The sequence below is a fragment of the Lontra canadensis genome, unplaced genomic scaffold, assembly GCF_010015895.1.
Source record: "Lontra canadensis isolate GAN:19392208 unplaced genomic scaffold, GSC_riverotter_1.0 scaffold18, whole genome shotgun sequence".
Classification (NCBI taxonomy): Eukaryota; Metazoa; Chordata; class Mammalia; order Carnivora; family Mustelidae; genus Lontra; species Lontra canadensis.
This window is the reverse complement of record NW_022631012.1, coordinates 4,842,693-4,863,487: the sequence shown is the minus strand read 5'-3', so window position 1 is coordinate 4,863,487 and position 20,795 is coordinate 4,842,693. Positions and strand designations below refer to the sequence as shown.

General features: G+C 36.1%; 1 protein-coding gene across 1 annotated transcript in view; it reads left to right on the top strand.

Annotated features, from left to right (window-relative positions):
- Positions 1 to 20,795, top strand: part of CPS1 (carbamoyl-phosphate synthase 1) — a 123,946-nt gene that overhangs the window by 77,306 nt on the left and 25,845 nt on the right. Inside the window, exons 22-28 of the mRNA XM_032859891.1 lie at positions 4,912 to 5,053; positions 6,363 to 6,428; positions 6,893 to 6,956; positions 8,678 to 8,859; positions 15,780 to 15,974; positions 16,399 to 16,466; positions 18,576 to 18,651. Coding sequence (XP_032715782.1) covers positions 4,912 to 5,053; positions 6,363 to 6,428; positions 6,893 to 6,956; positions 8,678 to 8,859; positions 15,780 to 15,974; positions 16,399 to 16,466; positions 18,576 to 18,651 — 793 coding nt within the window. The remainder of the gene's footprint in view (positions 1 to 4,911; positions 5,054 to 6,362; positions 6,429 to 6,892; positions 6,957 to 8,677; positions 8,860 to 15,779; positions 15,975 to 16,398; positions 16,467 to 18,575; positions 18,652 to 20,795) is intronic.

Genomic DNA, 20,795 nt, shown 5'->3' with positions numbered 1-20,795 from the left:
AAAAGAGAGGAACATGATTACATTCATATGCCATTCCAATTTAATACACCCTAATTTTCAAGATATTAAAAAATGTCCTAACATGCTATTGATCTAGCTATTTGAAGATTGAGCAAAAGTTAAAGAGTTGTTTTGCGCTCACCCAGAAAATATTCTGGGAATCAGCTTGTAAGCATGCACTCTGCAAGTCTGGCTTGATAACATCTGTTATGGGAATCTCACCTGGTAAGAATTGAGGGGGTGCCTATGGAGAAGTAAATTTTCAGCCCCATCCTGAAATTCTATCATTTGTGATTCATTATTCTGTGTTACTGTTGCTCTTCTCAGGCATCCCCTTTAAATAATGAAAGTTCTCTGGTGTGGAGATGCTATGGGGAGCAATAATGATTGAGTTAGTCTTAGTGACAGATAGCTGTTTTTTGCCACCAGAGCTGAGCACAGAAATAATTTACTTTACTTTTTTATGCATGAAGACAATTCTATCAGCCTTTCTTTCTTTTCTTTTCTTTCTTTCTTTTTTTTTTCCTTTCTTTGCTTATTGGTAAGAGACCAATTTTATTTGGTGAGTGAAGGAGGATGATTTCATATTTGCTAGAGATGTCTTTATGTGCTCTATTGGACTCTTTGGTGGAAAATAATAAGAGGAATTATGCATATTTCAGCAATAGAAAAGACTGCACTGCTGAATGTGGACAAAACAAATGCAAATTTATTTCATCCCTAATAGAAACATGAGGAATCTAAGTGGTTTCTTTTTTTATTTAATACTGTTATTTATAATTTTCATTTAGAGCAATGTATCAACCTTTGAAGAATTGACTGGTATTCCTTATAAGAGGAAATAAAAATAAATCATTCAAGGCAAGGGGGAAAAAAAAAAACTAAATAGAAAAACATGATCCAAAGAGCTCAAGATGAATGTATTACTTCTGGTTATCTTTGGACTTGAAGAACTTGCATTTTTGCTAGTCCAGAGTCATAATTACAGGTGTAATGGCTCTTTTCAGGGTGTCTGGATTGTTGCTCCATGGGTTAGGATTTAGTCATTTAAGCTAGTGTGGCTGCTGATATAGTAACATAATATGGGTTTTGCCTCAGATAGTTATTGCAATAATAAAGAAATGTCTTACTGAAGATCTGTTTATTTTTATATATTTTTTTACTGCTATCGCACAATTATGGGAAAATGTTCTAGCAAGTAGGTAGAAAAATCTAAGGGTAAGAATCGGCTTAATGTTATATGTACAGTATTTCTCCACCTAACTCAAGCTTCATACTTACGTTTTTAACAAAATTGCAGATCACAGAGAAAATGTGTAACCTTTCACCATGCAGGTAAACATTAATATGATTTATCTTTCATAAAACTCAGGAATATATTTATTTAAAAAGAACATCATGCATAGTTCTAATTGAGAAAAATGGCTTATTTATCAAGTACTTCCACTTTGAGGCTGAATGCACACTTGCACATAAACAAATGAGCAATTGATTTAGGAATACAATCTTGGCAAGAAAAGTGAAAATATACATTTCCAAAACAAATAGCAACAAATTCTTCTTCTGCTTTTGCCTCAGATTTTTTATTTTTTGCAAGAATAAAGGTAAACACCAGGAACTGGGGTGTTTCAAAATCCCTCAGGGGCTCAGCAGTCCTCTCTTGGGTAAGGCCTTTCCAGACTTCCCCAGTGGCCGCTGGGAGAATTTCCCCTGAGCCCGGGGCTTCTCTTGCCTACATTTCTCCTCAGCACCTCTCACAGTGCAGGCATATTGATGGCTTTTTTTTTTTTTTAAGATTTTATTTATTTATTTAGTATATAGAGAGAGATCATAAGTAGGCAGGGAGAGAGGGGGAAGCAGGCTCCCTGCCAAGCAGAGAGCCTGATGTGTGGCTCGATCCCAGGACCCTGAGATCATGACCCAAGCCGAAGGCAGAGGTTTAACCCATTGAGCCCCTGTCAGTGGCTATTTGTTTGCCTCCTAATATACTCTGACCTCCCTGAATGTAGAGATTCAATATTTTATCTCTCCATCATTAAAATAAGTAGCACAGAAATAAAATAAAATAAAACAGGAAAAAACAGAGAAGGAGGCAAACCACCAGAGACTCTAAACTATAGAGAACAAACTGAGGGCTGCTGGAGGGCAGGTGGATCGGGGAAGGGATAACTGGGTGATGGGCATTAAGGAGGGCACTTGATGTAATGAGCACTGTGTGTTATATGCAGCTGATGAATCACTCACTAAATTCTACCCCTGAAACTAATAATCTACTCTATGCTAACTTAATTTAATTAAAATTCCATTTAAATTGAATTTAAATAAAGAATTTAAAAAATAAAGTAGGTGGCATAGAACCTGAGACACAGGGCATGTTCACTAAGTGTTAAAGCATTGATGTAAGAATGACAGTGGGTGTTGCCCCACCTTCACCATTCATAATTTTCTACTAACTACAAATCCTCAGTATGTATTCTACACCTGCCATGCCCATCGTGGTCTCAAATTATTGCAGATGCAATTACCCTTGCCTACAGTACATCTGTCAACTCCTTCAACCATAGAAAGCTTAACTTTATGGCTCTGTTCTTATTCCTCTACTGCCATAGTAGGTCTCTACTACATCCACTCACATTGTTATCTCTTTTGTCTGACCTCACTTTGCACCACATAGCCTGTCTCTCCATAAAGTGTTTCGAATTGCTCCCTATCATTGCATTGTCTCAAATACTGTTTTGTATCTTCATGAGCAGCATGGCCTAGGTAGAAATTTCTGTGACGATAAAATATTCTGTAATCCACACCATCTAATACAGTAACAGTAACCACTGGCCACATATGGCTGTTGCACACTTGAAATGTGGCTAGTGCAATTGTGAATCTAAAATTTAATTTAAAAATTTTTAGATGAATTAACATTTATAATTTAAATAGTCACATGTGGCTAATTGCTACCATATTGGACAGCATAGTTCTAGAGCAGGAAGCCCAGTACTTTGCACACATAGCACGTGACTAATCATACTAAATAATCAGATTACATTCAAGAATTTGACAGAAAAATGTGTTGCTCTGGGAGACTGTTTATCAAACACTTGGGAAAATTAAAAAATCAAAATCAGAATAGAAAAAAAGACATTAAATATGTTGGGAAGAAATAATGAATTAACTTGAGAGACAGAAGGAAATTTAAGTGCCATAGAAAAAGCAAATTGACTGGGAAGAGACAGAGCTGTAAAAATCCAAACTAGGACTGATATCCAAAAGCCAGAGAAATAGCTATTAAATATACCAGCTTGATTCTCTCTTCTCTAAACTCAGAATATGAATTAATTAAAGAAGATTGAAGAATAGAATGAACAAAATGCAATAGATTTAATTCAACTACATTTTATTAGCAGAATTTCAATGAAAATGTTTTATTTATTGTTAGATCTTCTGAGAACATACTGTTATATTTTAATTTCATTGTATTGACTATCAGACTGTTAAAATTGAATTTTATTGTATTGACTATTGCTTGAAATAGTGGGCCCATAGCTATTTAGTTAAATATACTTTTACAGAAGTATTTTATTCTTCTGTATCTTGGCTCTTTACAAATTATTTTTTGTATTACCTTTTGTATTACATTTTGAATTCTAGCTATAAGCTGATTTCAATAACTTTGTCTTTTCTACAAAAGCTGTTGAAGTCCAATTTCCCTTATTCATTTAATAAATATTTACTGAATGTTGTCTGAGGACTAACCTGCTAAACTTTGGGAATGAATTGATAAATGAGTCAGATGTATTCTTTGTCATCATGGAACATGAATCTAGCGGGAAAAAAGTCAGGTTGGTGAATAAAAGCTAGGAAACATTAAAAATATTGGCAATATTGACATGCTAAGCAGTATGGTTCCAACTATGCTCCTGCCTTTAGGCAAATGAGTCAGTGAAGAGCCCAGGAAGATGTGTGAGTGAGAGCAGACTGAGAGATCTTATGGATGGAACTTGGCTCTAGTTGACCTATAAAGAGTGGCTGGGAGGTGGAGAGCAGTTGGGTAGGTTATAGGAATGTTGAAGTCACTACAGGTGAGAGAAATAGCACAAATACAGTCTACACTATGGGTGGGAAATAATCACAGAGAACTATCTTGCGGACATAGATAGCTATGTAATATTAGTAAATAGAGAGTTTATGGAGAGTATACCCAGTCTGATACAATGTTAGGATTCCCAGGTGAAGGTGTTTCCTGAAGATCCTACATATAAAGACCTGGAGAATAAGTCAGACATTAGAGAAGGAGCTACAGACTTGGGAATTATTGATTACTTATAGTGCTTGAGCAAATGACAGTGGTTACATTTAGAGGGAGAGAAAAGGTAGCCAGAACTTTAGGCTTAAATCTGGTAACAAAAGATAGAGACTTGCGGGGGGAAAACACCAGTAAATAATTTTTTTGCGAATTATAAAGTAGGGTGAGAAGCAACCTATCAGAGCCAGAGGACGATATCTTTAAAGAATGAAACATCAAGTAGGTCATATGTTGACAGGTTGAGGAGAAGAAACTTGAGAAAAGTTTCCTAGATTTAGTAAGAGGAAGGTCCATGCTTATTTTGAAAGAGGAAGTCCATTAAGACAGTAAATACAGAAGCCATTTTTTTCAGAAAATAAGAGAATAAGGTGCTGGGGGTATGGAAGTAGGAAAACACATATTTGAAAAGGTCAGCTTTGAAAACACTGAAAGATTGCAGAGGGTGGACGATTTAGTGTGCTATTTAATTTGTGCATTTTTAAAAAGATAGGATATCTAAACATGTTGAAGATGAAAAAGAAGGACACTTTGGTGTTTTTGAAATTGAACAGTTCACTGGTCCTTACTGTGTCTGTTCTAAACTTGAATTTCTCTTTTTCTTTAAATCCTAGTGAGTCCATTACAGAGGAAACCTTGAAAAAGTCAAAGGAGATTGGGTTCTCAGACAAGCAGATTTCAAAATGCCTTGGGCTGACTGAGGCCCAGACAAGGGAGCTGAGGCTGAAGAAAAACATCCACCCTTGGGTTAAACAGGTAAAGAAGTTTCCCTTTCCTCAAGGGGGAAACATAGGCACCAAGTCATAGAGCCACTGCCAACAGAAAGAGGGTTGAATTTCAAAAATGATTCTACTTGTCTAATTGAAGCCCATGATACCACCAATTTTATTTAGCACAGGATTGATTTATACTTAAAAGGGAAAGGTTGAAGGGGCACTGGGATGTAAAGGTAAGAATGGGTACATGGTTTTCTCTCCCTAAGTGAAAAAAAATTTAAATGACCTCTCCTTTACTTTTTGACCCATGTACAAATAGATCTGTGATAAGTTAAATCCTTAGTATAATAGAAGGACTTGAAATACCCTAGCATGGTGGCTGACCTCTTGAAAAGAATAGTTATCTCTTTTGGCACTAACTTTTTACAGGGTAATACTTTATTTTAAGTGTCCCATCATTATGGTTCATTTAGTATTCATTGTGATAGGGTTGGGCATAATGAGCTCATCTAGTATTCATGACAATCACAGAAGAACTTTCATAGGTGTACCATTGTGATTTTTTTTTTTTTTTTTTTTTTGGACTTTAGTAGAGGGATGCTTTGGCTTAAAGTACCACCAGCTGGTTTTTGTCCTTTAAAATCATTGACTTTTTTTCCACATGCTGAGGGGGCACATGCATACCCTTTGGTCTCAGGTTTGATGCTGAATATATTCTATTCAGCAATTATCTTTCTTCCTTCTCACCTGCCTTACACTAGCCTGCCCTGTTGGCCCTGAGTTCTTGCTCACTAAGCTGAGCTTCTGGCCTTTGAGAACTGAATTGATTTACTTTTTCTAAATATGTTCAATGAGACCTTGTCCCCTCCCCCTCATCCCCAAGCTTTAAGGTATTTTTGTCATCCCATTGCTTAGTGCCATAGGTAACTAAAATCCTATGGATTAATTTGCAAACCAAAAACATTCTTACATACAGGTCATTTTGCTGTGGTTTGAGCTGCTTTAGATAGCAGTCTGGGTAAATTTTCCTGGTAGCCAGTTGACTATGGCCATTGTGCTTTGTACATGAAATGTACTGCTGTAGTCGATCAGTGATGCTCTGGGGTGTGTATTGTTATTTGTTGGTCAAATGATAACCAGATTATATCATTGTTCCTCCACCTAATCTCATTTTCAGAATTAGGCAATAATTGAATTGTACCTAGCTTTTTATCTGTCTTTGTATCTGACAGTAAGAGGCATTAAAGGAATATGAATGCAGCACAATATTTTTTTTTATTCTTGAAAAAAATACAACAAAGGGAATAAAATCCCGATTTATTTATTTATTTATTTATTTTCTCTTGCAGATCGATACACTGGCTGCAGAATACCCATCAGTAACAAACTACCTCTATATTACCTACAATGGTCAGGTAGGAACTGCTAAATTGTTGTATGCAGCAAGCTCCAGATTTAGTAAATTATCCACATGGGGAAATACAACTTTTGTGTTTTTGCTTCTCTAGTAATCTTGGTATTAAATGTGACATCATGTGGGTCAGATATGATAATGTCTTTCCATACTCAGTCTTTTCAGAACTGCCTAAAGATGGTGAAATCAAACAAGTAAATTATAATAATAAGAGTTATATAAACATACAATTATGATGTGTTCTTCTGGCTATTTAACTAAAACAATATTGAACTTATTTTCTGTGACTAAACAGAGCTTATACATTATACTTACAAGGTCCCAGAGACTAGTAGAGGATACATGTCAATAAGAGGAAAAATGAGAAAGACAGACACAGTGGCAGGACAAAGAGTTTAATTAGATTGAAGAATAACACACAATAATTTCTGTGTCTTTTTTTTTTTTTTTTCTTTTCCTCCTCAGGAGCATGATATCAGTTTTGATGACCATGGAATGATGGTGTTGGGTTGTGGTCCATATCACATTGGTAAAGTGATAACATATTTCCATAAGACTTTATAGTTTATATAGTACTTTTCACACATGTTCATTCTATTATTCTAAGAACTATGTAAAAGAGATGCTGTTATAATAAATATTTTGCAAAGTAAGAAAAAGTTTCAATTGGGTAAAGCCCAAGTTGATATAGCTATTAAATGATACATGTGGGACTCAGATGCAGGTCTCAACTTAATTCCTTCTCCTGTTTCACCATGTCCTCCTTTTATGTTTTTATCCTCATGAACTAAATTGAGCCTCTCATTGAAGTTGGGGAATGAATTACACTCTGACCTTTTATCATCAGGCACAGTTTTATGCAATGATCTATATTTGTTCAACAACGTCTTATATCAACCAGAAATTACATTTGTAGATGAGATCTGGAAATATATGACTTCTGTTGATATCAAATGCAAAGAGCTTTTATCATTGGTGCATAGACAGAGCATTATATTATTTAATTAAAATGTTCTCAGCAGAAATTGTGACACCTCACCCAGTCACTTAAAATTAGACATTTAATAACGATATAATAATCATAATTTATAGTTACAAAGTATATATTTAAATAGGCAATGATATTTCTCAACAAGTGTATTTAACATTTAGTCTTGCAAGTTATTCTAGTATAGAAATGATAAAATACATAATTTAAAATGTATGTAGTCTTACTCTGTTACTTTAAACATAGTTTATTTTAGGTTTTACAATTAACCAAGTGCTTCAGGATATGCTACTTCAGCAATCTTTGCTCAAATCTTGAAGTAGGTCGAAAGTGTTTTTATCTTTACCCCTGTAGTTATCTTATGGCCTAATGGCCTGAATCCCTCCACCAGGACTTACCTTTCTCTTCTGTAGAAATTTCTTCTTTCCTATTCAAATTTTGCCTAATTCCTGTAACAATTCTGCATTACCTCAGGACCCAGGGAAGACTAGCTAAGCTAATAATCAAGTATATACTTAACTGATAGTGAAAATTAGCATGCTACTATTTTTGGATAATTATCATTCTGATAAGAATTTTTAGAAGACAGAATCCTAATGCAAAGGATTAGTACAAATCCCAGGACTTTCAGTTCTGTGGCGTCCCAGTAGAGGTGATATTTTGAGGTATTTAGGCCATTACTCTACTTCAAATTACTTTTTAGAAGGTCACTCACTCTGCATGGGGTGGCCTTGCCAAGTTTAAAAGGATATGCTTGGAAAGGACAGGATTTTCCAATCAATCAAGATATGTCAGAGCTCGAAGGCACTTCAGGGATCATTGGGTTTAGCCCTCAGAGAGCAGAGTAACTAAAGTGGAATAACTAAAACAAGAACTCAAGTATTCTGATCACTAGCTTGACTCTTTTTGTGTCCTGAGGTCAATATGTTCACTTTGAGTTCTTTTTTTGTAAATGAGGTTTTAAAAAAATCATTACAAGGATCTCGCATTAACTTTGAATTTGAATGTTTCAAATATGGAGATTACTTATTGCAGAACGTAGCATACAAAACAGCCAACATGTCATTGTTGTTTAATTAGTCCCTGTTTTTCCTATTATTGTAGCGTGCGTAATGTATCTGAAATTTACATTTTGGAGTTTTAAAAATTGCAAGGAAAGGGCATTAGCTTCCTTATTAGCCTTAGCAATATCTTTCTGCTGGTCTTTGTGTTGTAACTTTGTGTTTCTTTTACCCCTCTTCCCAATCTCACCCTCTCTGCAGGCAGCAGTGTGGAATTTGATTGGTGTGCTGTCTCCAGCATCCGCACACTGCGTCAGCTTGGCAAGAAGACAGTGGTGGTGAATTGTAACCCTGAGACTGTGAGCACAGACTTTGATGAGTGTGACAAATTGTACTTTGAAGAGTTGTCTTTGGAGAGAATCCTAGACATCTACCATCAGGAGGTAAAAAGAGAAAAAAAAAAGAAGAAAAATATATGTAGTGCATACTTTATAGATGTAGATGTATGTATGTAGATTTATGTTGTAATTCCCCTTTGGAGAAAGAGCTGCCAGTGTCTTCCACTGTCTAATTTTGTAGTGAAACTAAAAAAAAAAAAAAAAAAAAAAAAAAAAAAATTATCCCAGCCTTAAAGTCTTGAGGCCCTGGCACAGAGTGATTATTTTTTTCTTTCTAAGCATTCCAACTAGATTGAAAACCCTTCTTTTGGTAACATGTGCCAGACATGTATTAACTAATACAAGACAACCCTCCAAAATATTTTGTAGAATGATTTAATTGATCATCTAGACATAGAAGAAGCCACCTCTCTCTAGTTTGTGTGTTGTTACAGTTTAATAATGAATGGCCCCCAGAGGAGAGAAGTCAGTTGTTCACAAATGACCAGTTAATTCTGTGTGGTTAATTCTGTGTGCTGTCAGATGAAGCCATTAGTCTTCAGTTTAAGATGGAGGAGTTCATTCTGAACAATACTGGTACTTCTCTATGTTTCTCTGGCAGTTCTTCCACCCACACTCTTGTGTTATCGAGAGTATCTTCACTAGGGATTCCTATGACCACAGGTTACTATAAGTCTGTAAGACAAGTTAAAGTGTTACAGTTAAAAAAAAACAACTACTGGTAGATTTCAGGGTGATGTCTAGTGGTTGAGTCTTTTCATGTCATTACAGTTAATTCCCTACGATGGAGAATCATTCCTATGTATAAAATACGGTCACTTAGGGAAAAAAAAAAACAAAAAAAACCTGAATTAGGGCCACAATACCTAAGTTCAAGCTTTGACTTGACAATTCATTAGTTGTGCAAACTTCTTAAATTCCGTGTTTCATCTTTTTATTGTTGTTAATGGACCAAATGAGTGTATATCTGTGCTACGTACAGGTATTGTGAAGATAAGGAGATTTGTGGCTGAAACCACATGGGAAGGTGTAAATTTCAGTGTTAGAACATGTAATGATTTTATTACCTTGAGGAAAAATAGACAAACTTTGGATGGATATATCATCATAGTTGTCCATTTGAGACTGACACACTTATCTTTGGATATAATGAAATTGAATATAGGTAGAATATAGACAATTTAGGTAGAATATAGACAATTTTTAGTTTTGTCTCTGACGTGGTTTTTCTAATAATTTCTCAAGATTCATTTCACGTGAGGATCAAAACAAGTACATTCTACAAATATATCTTGAATACCTTTTAAATACCAGGTTCAGCATGATAGGAAGCTGTAAAACCATGTCCTTACCTTTAAGACATTAGAATAATATTGGGACCCATAACAAAAATAAATGAAAAATTACATAATTGTTTAAAAAATATTAATGAGGATTACAGGAATTGCAGTGAGCATTTTACGCATAATTAATTATTTCCGCATGAAACAGTTTAAGGAAAGATTAAAAACTTCTACAACTGCCTTTGGATATGGTTATACATGGATATTAATGAGATCCTTTTATAGTAACTGAATTCAGTATGATGGTAAAAAATAAATTGGTCCTTCTTTGAAGCTAGTTGACATTTATAGTGCTACTATGTAAGATATTTTTAAATGTTATATTGAAGAATATAAGAACAATATTCCATTGATGTATTTGTTAGACTATCCCACAGGAAATATTATATTAACACATACACATGTCATACACACAGTACATATGTGTGTATGTTTCCTTTTTTGAGGTTGTTGTGTATCTCCTCACAATCTCCATAATCCAGCTTTGGGTATCCCTAGTGATGCTAAAGGCACTGAGACATTCAATGGTAAATCTACAGAAAATTGGAAGCACATCTAAACTTGCTCAAAAGCACACATTTGAGTCACTTTAGAAAGGCACTAGGCTACATAGCTACATAGGATGGTAGAAAGTATGATGAGTCTCCTGGTCCAGGTTTCTTGGTTTAGTTCAGGACCTACCGTATTTCCATGGCAATAAGGATATACCCTCTAAAGAAAACACGAGGGGGAGTCAGAAAAGTGACATGCATCGTGAACAAAGCAGTCTGGCTCAGCTGGTAGAGCATGTACTCTTGATCTCAGGATCATGAGTTCAAGCCCATGTTAGGCATGAAGGCTACCAAAAACAAACAAACCAACAAAAAAACCATAGTTGGAGGTGGAATGAGAGGGGATTCTTATGCTAAAATCTCCTTCCTACTTGTTCTCTTTTTTTAATAGAAAATACTACAGAAATGCAGACATTTTTTAATACTTTATAAAGAGCAAACCTTTAAATTCAAGTCATTTATTACTTGTGATTGTGTTATGGATTCTACTCCTTGAAAAGAAATTCACATTTTAATTTTTTTTCCTTAATTTTGGTGTTGAGTATGGGGAAGTGCCAAGAAAATGAGAAATTGGTATCTACTATCTACAAGGCTTTGACAGATAATATTTTGCTTAGTTTATAATTTTGGCTAAGGCACTCCTTATAAGGGAAAAGATGTTCTCAAGTTATTTTGAGGTATAATAGTTGGATATTATTACATTGTTTATGAAAGTTGCAACATTGTGTTTCTCTTTTATTAGATCTATTATTAAATCTATTTTCTAGGGATGAATTATGCAATAATCTTTGCAGGCTATGGCAATGAATAAGAATCACACAGATCAGGGGGAACCTGGGTGGCTCAGTCAGTTAAATGGCCAAACTCTTGATTTTGGATCAGGTCATGATCTCAGGGTCCCAAGATTCAACCCTGGGTCAGGCTCTGCATTCAGCAGGGAGTCTGCTTGGGATTCTCTCTCTCTTTCTCTCTCTCTCTCTCTCCCTCTGCCCATCCCCCCACCTGTTTGCACATTCAAATAAATAAATTATTTTTTTAAAAGAATCACACAGATGGGGCGCCTGGGTGGCTCGGTTGGTTAAGCGACTGCCTTCAGCTCAGGTCATGATCCCAGAGTCCTGGGATCGAGTCCCGCATCAGGCTCCCCGCTCCATGGGGAGCCTGCTCCCTCTGACCTTCTCCCCTCTCGTGCTCTCTCTCACTGTCTCTCAAATAAATAAAATCTTTAAAAAAAAAAAAAAAGAATCACACAGATCCTGTCTTAACTTTACATTCTCCTTTTTTCCTCTGGAGACTCATGGTTTGAAAAGTTGTATAAATGAACATTTACTTTCTTCTCTATCCTGGCCCCATATAAACTTCATTTCTCATTTTTAAAAAATTTCTTCATGAAAAACCAGATTGAGTCTAAAAATGCCAGGCAATATACCTGACACCTTATGATGTCCCTATCTAGTTTGAGTCCTTCTTAATTTTTCTTTCTTTTATAGTGAATAATTTACTGGATCATACCCACATAAAAATGTACTCTGATTAATGATATAATTGTTCTATTTTTAATACCTTATGCTATATGTATATACATATACAATGACACCTCTGTAACACAATTTGAATTAAATGAATGAATGAATGAAAATCATTAATTAATGGTAAATAAAACCCATTAGGGAATTCATGGCTCTAAACTAGAATTGGGCTTCATTCCTAGCATTTGATTTAACTGTAATTAAATACAATCTTAAGGGTCTGCCTAAAGTGTTAAAAATGTTTTACTAAGATGTGAGTAACTAAGATAATAAAGCACAGTAAAGATAATCAATCTCATAGATGTACAAAGAATAGAGTTTTGTTAATTAGCGATAATACATGAAATTATAAAAATTAGGGCCATCTTTTAATGAATTAAACGCTATTTTTGTTGGTAAGATAAATTTTTTCTCTTGCATTCTGTCTATAATGTATCATTTAATTTGCCCATAAAAATAAGGACAAACCAAAGTACTAAAAATACATTTGTGGTGTGATTGTACTTGAATACTGTTTCAGAAATATTCTTGTGTGGTATTGTCTGAGCTTAGTGATACCAAATTAGAAAAAAATAAAACAGGAAACTAAACTGAGTAAAAAGATATAAACAAATCCAGGTAAGATCAGTGGAACTTTGGGACTCTGATGGAATTATTTTCAGCCAGGTACTTAGGGATCTGTGAAACAAATCTGAATTTTAGAATATTTTATGTCAGTGAGTTATTTAAAACTATTTAGGCTTAAGTGATCATTATGGTAGTAATGATAATTTTCCCATGTGGGATACCAAGTTCTCTTACTAAGTCCCTGCTAGTTCTGTGCTTGGAGTTGGGGACAATTTAAGATGAATTCTTCCACAAAACTATCGTATATTAACTTCATCCTACAAACATGTTCTTTGTACTGATTTCCTTTTGCTGTGTGGGCAAAACTACACTACACCGTCCACCATTACTCTAAAATGTCCTGTGGATGTATTTGTCTTTCCAGCAATGATCTTTATTTCTGGAGTCAATGATGAGAATGGGGTTTTGCAGAGGAAGTTTTTCTACCACTTTTCAAAAAACAATGTTTCAGAAATAGCTCTCTTTGCAACCTCTAGCAGTAACGACACTTGCAACCAGGCAGAAAAATAGTTACCTTAAGATTCGAAGATTCGGTTTATTATTTAAACATAACTGCTTTACAGTGTGGAAAATTGAGTTCAGTACTAGCTGCATTTGCTAGATTAGAAATATGGGCAAGTCATTTCACCATCATTGAGCCTCAGTTTCTTTCGCTGTAAAATGGGGAGAGTAATAACTGTCTCAGAGGAATACAGTGAAGGTCAAACAGATGGTGTAGGGCAAATAGTAATATCCTTAAGGAATAGTAGCAGATTATGTTATTACTGTTTTAAAAGTTGCTAATTTGTTGAAAAAATAAAAAGCGATTTCATAGAACATTTTAAAAAATGTTAGTGTATTTATTAAAGACTTTTCACTCAAATTTGAGCTCCCATTGTGTGCGATGGTCCCCTATTTTTGCTCACAAGTTGATACTTCTCTTTTTAGAAATTATGTTGAAGTGCTTCACGTGAAAAATCTTTGTATGCATTTAATTGAGGAATTAGTTTTTAAGCCTCTAAAATATTAACTCTGCTAACAAACTAAAAATAATAAGCAAATAAAAATATTATTATAGTACAAAGAATAAATCTTCTTAAAGGTTTTGCAAAGATGTATATTGAATATGAGAAATGATAAAAGCACTTATAAATATGCAGAACTGTGGATTATTGTTTTCCATACTGTTTACAAGGCATTTAAGCACTCAACTGTGAGGTGTTTGCTTAGGCACTACTATCGTTGCTCTCATCAAAGACAAATTAGCTTTATCCCTTTTAAGACTATCTCAGAATTATTTCAAATAATGATAAAATACATTTGGTTAATATCTATGACTTCAGCAGTTCCAGTATTCATTAGTACGTTATTAAGGCAAATACAAATTATTCCAAGATCGGTGGTCTATCAGTTATAATAATATTTTCTAATATTAATAACAATGTCTTATTTATGCACTTATAATGTATAAGGCCTTTAATGTTTATTATCTTATTTAACTTATATAGTGACCTTGTGAAGCAGGCAAATATTGTTCTAATTTTGCAGACATGAAGACTAAATGTTAGAGGGAGTTTCACAGAGACAATTAAGATGGGACTTTTTCCTTTTGAAATTCAGAAATTTTTCTTTATTCCTTTTATCTCCTTAAGCTGGAATTCTATTTCACCTTCTTCCTAGCATTTTCTTCCCATATTTCTATTAATAAAATATATTTATCCATAACAATATCTTACATACACATTGAAATTTTAAAAGTGTACTTCATGAGACCTTCAGGCTGTAATTGTTACTGAGCCGTAATAGTAGTTTTTATTACCATGGTGATCATTCTATAACTAAAAGCAAAATATGATGCATTCTAGTAATTACTAAAAATAAAAAGTGAACATTTATTGGAAATGCTTATTTTAAGGAAATGGATGGGGCTTTTTCTTCTTGATTCATGCATGTACCCCTGGTTGATTATGTTATATTCCTGGAGTGACCTGGGACTCAGCAGTTTTATTTTTTTATTTTTATTTTTGTTTTTTGATATGTACTTTTATTTTTAGTCTGGAAGTCTTGACTACTAATAGAAAATTAAGGTTAAAGATTCAGATCCTGTTTTCAGGGCAATTAGTAAGGAAACAGGGACTAAAATCAGTTACTGGGTACTGTAGACAAGAGCCAAGGTAACAGGAAAGGAGAGAGGATGTAAAAATGGGAGGTAGGATTTAGACTGGGCTGTAGTATAGAGATGGTGGAGTTTAGACAAGGGAGAGGGGAAAAGGAGAGAAGTAGCAAAGGCAGGGGAAGGTTAAGTGGGCAGAAAGCTTGCTAGTGGGAGTGCACGTAGTTGGGGATACTGAGTAGGAGGTCTTCTTGGTGCTGAGAAGAAGGGTGACAGAAAAGGCTGGAGACTCTTCATTGTCCTGATGATGGTGATGAGTTTACACCTTGTCCTTTAGTCATAGGAAATCTTTGGAGTTTCCAGTATAGAAGTGACTTGGTGGATCAGTTTCGTAGGATGATTCATCTCAGTGAAGGCCTGGGCTGGAGGGCAAAAGGAGAAGTGAGCATTAGAAGGAGAGATCTCTGTCCATTTAGGGAATTAGAGCAGTAGTCCAAGCAGCACTTGATTACAGTAGAGTGCGTGGTGAAAACGTTAATTGTCTTGATTTCCTTTTTCTAACTGTCATACACGTCAATATCATACATTCCTGTGTAGTTGTGTGGAAGTCTGACATGGCAGTCATGTGTCGTTGTATGGAACTCTCAAACAGATTTTTGCGTGTAAGTGCCTGGAAAGGAGGAAAGAAGTTCGTTTATCTCTTTGGGGGCATAACTTGATATTGCCCATGGATGGGAGACATGCAACAATCACAACATGTGAAGCAGTTGTTCATCCATCGCGAAGTGGCCCTAACGGCCGATGTTATGGGTGTCTTTTCCAGGCGTGCGGTGGCTGCATCATCTCAGTGGGCGGTCAGATTCCAAACAACCTGGCAGTCCCTCTCTACAAGAATGGTGTCAAGATCATGGGCACGAGCCCTCTGCAGATCGACCGGGCTGAGGATCGCTCCATCTTCTCAGCTGTCTTGGACGAGCTGAAGGTGGCTCAGGCACCCTGGAAGGCTGTTAACACTTTGGTAAGGAGAGAAACACGGGTCTGTGTTTAATGTTGGCTTTTGAAGTGTTGCAACCCGAATGTTAACTAATCACAGATGTTAACTTCAGGGCAGACAGGAGGCACTTAGGCTTAGTGACTTGACTTTGAAGTTGGTATATTTCCATGAGTGCAGTTAAATGCTGGTTATGAGTTGGTAAGAGTATTCTCATTAAGATTCGGACAATGAAAGACGTTCAAACTATTTTTGAGCTTGATTGATACTTACAATTAGAAACTAGGAATTTTATATGTTTCCATGTCCAATTTACATTTTAATGGTGTCTTTTGAGAGAAAGAATAAAAGGGCTTGTATTACCATTTGTTCTAAAGATGCCTTTCTGCAGTTCTGTTGAGTGTTTTAAACTAATCATGAGCTTTTTGTTGTTGTTGTTTCTATTAATTAGAATGAGGCACTGGAATTCGCGAATTCTGTGGGCTACCCCTGCTTGTTGAGACCTTCCTATGTTTTGAGGTAATATATTGTTTTCCCAAAGTAATGATTTAAAAATCAGGAGATACTGAACTGCATGCGGTACGCTGATAGCACTTGGCTTTAATGTGTAGTGATTTGTAAATCCGCCCACACCCCCCAAACCAAGATGGCCAGAGAAAGGACCTATGCGTGGTCATTCAGCTTATCGCTTTTCTTTCAGAGGGTGGCAATAAGAGTCCACAGTCCTCCATCTTATAACACTGCTTAGGGCATCTTGTTGCCCAACTGAGGGAGGGTAGTTCTACATTAGAGAAGAGAACAATTCAAAAACCCAAAGAGCAAAACCAAAACAAACCTGGGACATCTCTTTCCAGTGTCTGTTTTCTAGTCAGCGGAAATGGCAGCTTATCTCTGACTGTTGTCAGCACCTTCTGATGGTGCCTCTGGTTTGAATTTTTTGAGTTTTTGAGATCACATTTTTTAATAGATGAATTATAATGGTGAGGGACAGAGACGGTGAGGATCTTTTATATTAAACTTTGAAACGAAGTTCTATCATCAAAGGAGAAGTTATGAATTATCACTTACTCTCTTCAGATGTTACCACACGTAAGGAAGGACTTCACGGAACAGGGGATAATAAGAGAAACACAATTTGCTGTGCATAATTTGAAAGTGTAAATGGAATTTGTGATGGGATCCTTTAAAATAATGAAAAATTTGAAATGAGGTGGAAAACTTCCCTTTTTATTTAAATGACATTTTGTATAAATCACCATCAAATATTACTTCTTCTTGGAGGTATTAATGTAAGTTAATTTAAAGAACACACAGACATTTGAGGGAGGGTTGCAGAAAGCAGCTTTGACTACTGTGCTTGCTTTCAATCTATTTCTTTGTTCCAGTTTCCTATACTGTGAATTATCAGGGTTATTGACTTAGCCTTCCTGTCTTAAATAGATGAAGACATGGGAAGCTCTTTATGCAAAAATATGTAATAGAGTAGAAGAAGCAAAGAATGCTGCTTTTTAAAAAGAAGTGGAAAGTAGTGTTTTTCTTCCTTATTTTTTCCTTCTTATTCCTCCTTCTTCCTCACTTTATTTATTTATTTTTATTTATTTATTTATTTATTTTTAAAGATTTTATTCATTTATTTTACAGAGAGAGAGAGAGATCACAAGCAGGCAGAGAGGCAGGCGGGGGTGGGGGAGAGAAGCAGGCTCCCTGCTGAGAAGAGAGCCCAATGCTGGGCTCGATCCCAGGACCCTGAGATCATGATCTGAGCCGAAGGCAGCGGCTCAACCCACTGAGCCACCCAGGCGCCCCTGATCTCACTTTAAAAATATCAAAATTCAGCATAAATTGATATCATCATTCTTTCTCAAGCAATCAATAAGAAGGACACAGTTGAATATCTCTCAGTCAGATACTGTACATTATATTTGCAAATGTTGCTAAAAACTTTATACTTTTCTAACCTAGCCGGTAGTAGAATGACCTGCTTTCACAGCAGACCTGTGGGTTAAGATCAGCCATGGTCAATGACCTCTGAAGGAACAGAGTAGGAGTAGGTAGATCCTGGGACATCTGGGTGGCTCAGTCGGTTAAGAGTCTGACTCTTGATTTTGGCCCAAGTTGTGATTTCAGAGTCCTGAGATCAAGTCCTGTGTCAGGCTCCACACTCAGCAAGGAGTCTGCTTAAGATTCTCTCCCTCTGCTCCTCCCTCCTTGCTCTCTCCCCCGACCCTTTCAAATAAATAAATAAATAAATAAATAAATCTTAAAAAAAAAAAAAAAAGAATAGCTAGATCCTAGCATGAATCTTGTTAAGGTTTAAGAATTACCTGGAACCAGCAGAATGAAAGCACAGGATCAAAAGGACAGACTTTGGGATACTGCTATCTCTACAGCTATGTGGTTCTCTTGGGACATCATCACAGCTATTACCCCTAACTTGAGTGACTCTACTTTGGTTGATTGTTCCCGTGATTAAGTGGAATAAGCACTCAATTTAGAAAAAAGTATCTTCTTATTCAGTCCAGAATGAAACTAGAGATTGCCTGGAACTGTTCTGAGAAACAATGAAGTCTAGCATGCTTTTCCTCCAAAGTGGTGAAAGAAACTGACCTGTCCTCTTCTTTTTTCCAGTGGGTCGGCCATGAATGTGGTATTCTCTGAAGATGAGATGAAAAAATTCCTAGAGGAGGCCACTAGAGTCTCTCAGGTAGTATCCGATTTCCTCCTTGTGACTTTTACTTCTACCTTATTTCAGTATTAATTGCTACCTTATTTCATATGTTTTTCTTTTCACACCATGTTAGGATAGTTTCCTCCCCACCTTTTTTTTTTTTTCTTTCTCCCTACTCAGTAGTCTCCTATATATGGGAATAAGAAAACTCAAATGCATTTAATTGTGTTTAGATCCTTCGGGTTAGTGGAAGAAGAAGACCAGCGCATATTTGATCGCAACACAGATCTGGTTTTAGCCTCCAGGAGTTAGGGTGTATAAATATCCTTCTTTGTTCATAAGTTAGATGCTGATCAAGTTACCCCTGGGGTTCTTAGCCTCAAGGACTGCCTAGCCAATCTCATCGTGTTTCAGTGAGGGCTTTCCTGGTTTTTAATTCTCATACTTGGAGAGACTCTGGCTTAGTTAACCCTGCAATTTTAACAGTAAACCCCTTTGCTCACCTTTTGACTTTTTTTCATTTTGATACATTCCATTTGTCAGTTAATAAAAATGTTTATAATTTTGTGGTGATTCAACTACCTTCCTCCATTGCCCTCAGCTTTTACTTTCTCCCTTGGTATTACCTCAGTGTGATCCATTTACCCAGTGAGGTTATTGATCTGAAGACCTTGTACTGTAAAGGATGAAAGTAATGTTCTCCTTTTAAAAGCTTTCAAAAGCTTGTTGGTTTTTTTTTTTTTTTTTTTTAATAAGACAGAGAGAGAGCACAACTCATAGAGAAGAGTTTGATGTTAGGCAAGTGGAATTTGGAGGGACCTAAAGAGTGAAGTCAGAAGCATTTCAAAGAGGAAGAAAGAGCATGGACTGTTCCTGCTTATGAAGTCAGACATCCCTTCTGTATAGTGGTTGCTCCCCAGGACATTGGGTCAGTGAAGAGTAAAGGGTGAGAAAGACAAAGAGTGTAAAAAAGAAAACCAAGCAGATTTTGAATTTACTTCTGTATGAAAGTCAGATAGCTGAGGAGGGCATCCCCTCAGTGGGTCAGTTTTCATTAATGCGGACTGGAGCAAGACACTTTCTTCTCTCTCTGACTTCCTGCCAAGGGATCGGGCATGCTCTCCGTTTGAAAAACCAATAGTTAGAACCAGCTGGGCTTGTGTAAATGAGGAAGCAGGTGCCCTCTCTTTTCTGCCTGGGACATTGTATCCCACAGGACCTCTACTCATTGAATAGTTTTAAAAATATTTTTTTCTGCTAGTATATGGATAGAGCCCCTACTAGACCAAAGTTTTGTAATGGAGATGTCCTGATTGAGAACATTCTGATTCAGGTGTCCTCTTCAAAATACAGCAGAATCTGGGATCTCAGTTCAGTGAATCTAGAATAAAATCAGCCCCCATCAATCACTCATCTATTTATGTCTTCATTCATGTTTAGCACCTGCTATATTATGTATTATGGCATTGTTCTCAGTATCAGGGGCTACACTCATACAAAGAGAGATACAGTCTCCTCTCACAGGGGACTCTCTTTACTAGGGACATCAGTCTTCAGTTAATTACATGAAATATAATGAGCACCGCGGTAAGAAAATACAGGATGAGGGTGAGTGTAAGTGTATTGGGGTCCATCCCTAAAGGAGGGTTTTTAAAATTAATTTAAAATGGTTGATTTAGAGTTAACTTGTTGAAAAGTTTTCATTGTGGGTGTGAGTAGGAAGAAAGGGCAGCCCAGATACAGGTTCAAAGCTGAGGAAAAAAATGGAGTTTCTAGAAACTGATAAAGTACTTAGTATATGGCTAGGACACTCCACATGGTGGAAGAGTAGAAGAATAGGCCGGGAATAGATAAGAGAATCTTGTCAGTTATAATGAGTTTGGGGCCAGACTGCTTTCATGGAAAAAGATTAGGGGCTATTGCTGTAGCTCAGGGTAGAGATGACAGCACCTTGGAGCAGGGTAATGATAGTAAAGATAAAAAAGAATTACATGTATTCTAGAATATTTAGAATGTTCAGTGAAGGCAATTAGTGAGTGAATGGAGGCAGAGGGTAAGAGAGTATCTGATAAAGGATGGCTCCTGAGCCACTGCCTTGGACAATTAGACGGATGGTGGTACCATTTATTAAAATAGGGAATGTGAGAAGGAGAAATTTTAGAGAAAGAAATCATATATTT